General features: G+C 60.9%; 1 protein-coding gene and 1 long non-coding RNA gene across 2 annotated transcripts in view; one reads left to right on the top strand and one right to left on the bottom strand.

Moving 5' to 3' along the window:
• Nucleotides 1-770, bottom strand: part of LOC107157234 — a 9230-nt gene extending 8460 nt beyond the window's left edge. The window contains exon 1 of the long non-coding RNA XR_001505471.2: nucleotides 636-770. This is a non-coding gene — a long non-coding RNA (uncharacterized LOC107157234). The remainder of the gene's footprint in view (nucleotides 1-635) is intronic.
• On the top strand, nucleotides 661-4258 carry Cnn2 (calponin 2). Its single transcript, XM_015503564.2, has 6 exons — nucleotides 661-1206; nucleotides 1695-1761; nucleotides 1847-1984; nucleotides 2350-2466; nucleotides 2556-2702; nucleotides 3172-4258. The coding sequence occupies exons 1-6, from the start codon at nucleotides 953-955 to the stop codon at nucleotides 3436-3438; spliced, it is 990 nt and encodes a 329-aa protein (XP_015359050.1). The 5' UTR covers nucleotides 661-952; the 3' UTR covers nucleotides 3439-4258.
• The last annotated feature ends 555 nt before the right edge of the window (nucleotides 4259-4813 follow it).

A 4813-nucleotide genomic window follows, 5' to 3' on the forward strand; every position in this document is an offset into this window, starting at 1 on the left:
TTTCTTTCTGACTAGAGTTCCTGGGCTTCCATCAACACATGCCCTAACTATTCTTGGTTCCATTGGGGTGCCTTCTTCCCTTAGTAATTTACTTTTCACCCCTTCTATATTTTCATCACAAAGACAATACAATACACTGAGACAAAACAAGACACAAACATACTGTATCAATCTTCTCCATTTTCTTGAAATGGTCATTTTTCCTTTCGCCCTATCTGCCTAGGGACGAGCAGATTTGCTCCCGTCCTATCTATGGACGGGCAGCTTTTTTTCATCACTTACCCCCGAGTGTCCTGGGGCTCCCCGTACGGGCCACCATCTGCCGCAGTCCGGCTGCAGCAGAATAATCAGGGGGGTGACGAATAACTTCTGTAGCTTGATACAGCAGGAGTAGGAGCCGTTTATTGCAGGACAGGAGCAGTATTTATACATTCCACACAGCTTATCTAATTAGCATAAACTAGATACATCAGTCAACCAATCAGGAATCTCTACACCTAATAGCTCTGTTTTGTTACTTCTCAAACCACTCCCTCTGACATTTTGCCAGGCACCATCCAGACTTGTTTACGAACTTTAACATTCCCCTGGCAAAATGCCAGGTGTTATTTTGACTTGTTTACAGACTCTAACACACGACCGAGAGCCAGGTGATGCACTGAATCGTGGGGGACCCGAGGTCCTCTGCTTGGTGAGAGCTAGATGCAGGCGTGTGACTCTGCCCGATGAGGCTAGGACAGGAGAGTCCAAGACTTTGGCAGTGGACTCAGGGAGCCAGCCGGGGGCATGGGGGACAGGGTTACTTGGGGAGATGAAATGTTCTGGAATCGACTGTGGTGATGGCCGCACACCATTGTGAGCATCCTGGGTGTGGTGACTGGAACGTGGGAGGTGGTGAGATGTCCAGGGCCTGGAGGTGGAGCCAGGCCACTGTCACCAGGGGAGTCTGGACATGTCTGCTCCCACAGGGTGGGAACCTCCAGGCCCCTCTGTCTCTTTTTCCCTTGGAGTCCCTGTCCTCCCCATCTGGAGGCTTCTGCCGGGCGTCCTCGCCGGCTCAGCCCAGTGCCCTCTGCTCCTCCAGCTCCTGTCTAAATACGACCCTCAGAAGGAGGCAGAGCTTCGCACCTGGATCGAGGGTCTCACGGGCCTCTCCATCGGCCCCGACTTCCAGAAGGGTCTGAAGGATGGGGTCATCTTATGCACGTGAGTGCACCCTGCCGGGGCACCCCGCGTGGCCCAAGCTGCCCTCCTGAGGGTCCCAGTTGCTCCTGCTTCTCTTCCTCTTGTTTCGGGGGCCAGGTCTCTGGGTGCCGGCAGGCGCCCAGCACTGAGCAGATGGCTCCCGGCTGAGCTGGCCTGAGACTCGTGCCTCCTGCCTGAGTCGCTTGGGCAGCTGGGCTGACAGGCGTGTGGCCAGGCACCCTGCTGTGACCCCAGGGTAGGGCTGCGGGGGCCTTGGCTCCCAGCACCCTGTTTGTCCCCTTCAGAGCTCCAGATTTGTACACAACACATTGCAATGGCGGTCCCAGATCCCCCCCCACCCAGGGCTTCAGGCTGTACCACCAGGGCTCTCCTGTAGCAGCTGGACTTGCTGGGCAGAGGTGCAGTCTGCGAAGAAAGGGGCTGAAGCTGCCCAGGAAGGTGACCACTCACCTGGCGGCCCTCCTGCCCCACCGTGTCCCTCCTCTCAGGCTCATGAATAAGCTCCAGCCGGGCTCTGTCCCCAAGATCAACCACTCCATGCAGAACTGGCACCAGGTGAGGGCTGGCTGGTGGAGGGGCCGGGCAGGGGCCATGTCAGAGGGTCGGGCCCACTCACTGTCCTCCCGCTGGCTCCTCCCAGCTAGAAAACCTCTCCAACTTCATCAAGGCCATGGTCAGCTACGGCATGAACCCCGTGGACCTGTTCGAGGCCAACGACCTCTTTGAGAGTGGGAACATAACGCAGGTCCAGGTGGCCCTGCTGGCACTGGCTGGGAAGGTGAGGCTGGACCGCGGTGGGGGGTCTGTGTGTGGAGGCTCTTCGTTTCCTGGGTTTGCACTTGGTTCTGAGCAGCCCTGAGGCTCCAGCACCGCCCTCTTTCGGCCAGAGACACAGTCTGGTGCCGGGGCAGCCCAGGGGTCCTGCAGTCCTGGACCTGCTGCAGGCTGACACGGGCCCTGCAGACGTGTCCTCAGTGTCCAGGAGCCGGTGGTCTGGAAGCTGAGCCTGGGGCCCGGCTCCTGCGTGGGAAGGGGCTTGGGGTCTCTGAGGGGAGGAGGCTGGGCAGGAGGAGGTGGAGCTGGGCAGGGTGTCTGTGTCCCTGGGCCTGCCCCTCCTGAGGCTCCCAGCTCCCCTCACCCCAGGCCAAGACAAAAGGGCTGCAGAGCAGTGTGGACATCGGGGTCAAGTACTCGGAGAGACAGCAGCGGAACTTTGATGATGCTACCATGAAGGCTGGCCAGTGCGTCATCGGGCTGCAGGTGGGCCCCAGATGTCCCCCCAGGTCCTGACCTCCTGAGGGTCTGGAGGCCTGGCAGGGACCACTGACCTCTCCAGCCACTTTCTGCAGATGGGCACCAACAAGTGCGCCAGTCAGTCAGGCATGACAGCCTATGGCACCAGGAGGCATCTCTATGACCCCAAGAACCACATCCTGCCACCTATGGACCACTCCACCATCAGCCTGCAGATGGGCACCAACAAGTGTGCCAGCCAGGTGGGCCATCCCGCAGCTTCGGCTGGCCCCCTGCCGGCCAGCTCAGCCTTCTCTCCTGTCCCTCCTGCCTGTTGAACCCCCGCTGTCCCCTGGCAGTGTGTGCCTGGGGAAGTGACAGCCCCGCTCTGTGCCCTAGGGTCCCTCAGTACTGACACTCTTAGATCTGGGACTCTCATGTTTTCTGCCCAGTCAGTCCCACCTGTCCAGTGTGATGGGTTTGGCGCCCTCAGGTCCTAGCAGGCCTGAGTCCCAGCCGGAGGCTGTCAAGGGGAAGGCGGACATTCCTGGTTTTAAGTAGTCAGGGCTGAGCCAGGGACAGGTGCCTGGCAGCCTAAAATTCCTTTTTCATAGTCAGAAGTGTCTTCTGAGGTTGGGGGGCCCAGTGGGGGTCCTGGGCCTGGATGGGCAGCAGGGGGAGACCATGGGAAGGCCCCTCCCTCCTCCCCTGAGGCCCGCTCCCCCTCTGCAGGTGGGCATGACTGCGCCTGGGACCCGGCGGCACATCTATGACACCAAGCTGGGGACGCACAGGTGTGACAGCTCCTCCATGTCCTTGCAGATGGGCTACACACAGGGGGCCAGCCAGAGCGGCCAGGTCTTTGGCCTGGGCCGCCAGATATACGACCCCAAGTACTGCCCACAAGGCCCTGTGGCAGATGGCGGTGCGGTGGGCACCAGCGACTGCCCCGGGGAGGCCCCGGAACGTCCCCCCTACCTGGAAGAGGCTGGCTGCTGAGGCCCCCCCCCCCCCCGTGTGCTGGGTCCCCTGCCGGCAGCAGCACCACCTGGGCTCTGGGGGGTCTCTGGGTTCTTGCTTCTTTTTTAAAGCATTGCCAGGCAGGTCTGGGCAGCTGGGTGGGGGGCCAGGGCTTTTCCCTCCCTGCTCGGGTTTCACAGACTGAGCTGGGGGAAGGCAGTGCCCGTGCAGCGGTGGGGGTCCTCGGGACACCCCGGAGCAGATTCCCCAGGGGCAGTGGACCTAGCTTTGTGGGGGGGGGGGAGGGGGGAGGGGGGCAGCCGGGAAGGTGGCCCCCCCCATGGCTTCCGGTTTCCTCGGTTTCCTCATCTCTTCCCCCTATGCCTGTGGGTTTTGTACCAGCTGAACTTTCAGGAAGTTTTAACCAAAGAAAAGGATATATTTTTTTTTTTTCAGGAGGATGGGGAGGGGATGGTAGAGGGGAGTGCTCAGAAATGGGCCTCCTTGGAGGGGTCCAGGCTGTAGCCCTTAAATGTTTTAGGCATGTTGAGGGACCACATTCCTATAAGATCAACAGCCCTGGGTCCTCTCCAGGGGCCCAGCGGGGAAACCAAGGCCCCGACAGGACACTGAATCTCAGTGGTTGGGGAAAACCAGACGCCCCTCACCAAGGGTCCCCCTCCCCTCAGGTCCTGCAGATTTTAAAGACCTCCCCTGCAGCTCTTCCCCTTCTGGGTCCACTAGCTAGTATCCCTCACCTCCTGCTGCACATGACCCCCACCCAGGAGCCCTGGACACTGAGATAATGTGAAATGCCAGTGCGGACCAAAAGCAATAAAAACCTCTGTTTATAAGAAAAGAGGGTGCTGAGAGTTGGGTGGTAAGGGTCGGGTTTACAGCTTCACTCTCGGGGTGTGGGGGGCCGGGAGTGGGTTGGCAGTGGAGGCCTGCCGCCTCTGCCCCTGCCCTCTCTGCTCTGCATTGGTCCTCACCTCGGCCTCCCTCCGGCCCAAGGCCACCTCCTGGCTGCGGATCCACACCCTCCAGCCAGCCAGCACCACCTTGGGAAACCCAGAACTCCAGGAGACGGGAAGAGGGTCTCCTGCACCGGGGGCCTTGGTATTACAGGGGACTATGCAACGTGACAGACAGCCAGGCTCCCCAGGGACAGTCCCCGCCGGCGGGTCGCCGGCCCGGCCCCGTGGGAAGAACTAGTGGCGTTGCCACCCGCAAGTGATGCAGCAAGAGGTGCGCGGCCCCTTTAAGAAAGCCGGCTGGGGGGGCCCGCTGTGATCCCGCCCTAACCCTCCGCGCGCCGGGCTCCGGTGGGGCCGGCCAGTGAGTGGCGGGCACAGCGGCCAATGGCAGCGGCCGGGGCCGGGGCCGTGTAGGGCGCGGCCGTGAGCACCAGGAC

Source organism: Marmota marmota, unplaced genomic scaffold, assembly GCF_001458135.2.
Source record: "Marmota marmota marmota unplaced genomic scaffold, marMar, whole genome shotgun sequence".
Classification (NCBI taxonomy): domain Eukaryota; kingdom Metazoa; phylum Chordata; class Mammalia; order Rodentia; family Sciuridae; genus Marmota; species Marmota marmota.

Excerpts from the sequence above, each read along its gene's own strand:
- Cnn2 (XM_015503564.2), top strand. The coding sequence starts at position 953 with ATGTCTGCTCCCACAGGGTGGGAACCTCCAGGCCCCTCTGTCTCTTTT. Across the intron at positions 1,762-1,846 it reads CCATGCAGAACTGGCACCAG|CTAGAAAACCTCTCCAACTT; the intron begins GTGAGGGCTGGC and ends GGCTCCTCCCAG. Across the intron at positions 2,703-3,171 it reads CCAACAAGTGTGCCAGCCAG|GTGGGCATGACTGCGCCTGG; the intron begins GTGGGCCATCCC and ends CCCCCTCTGCAG.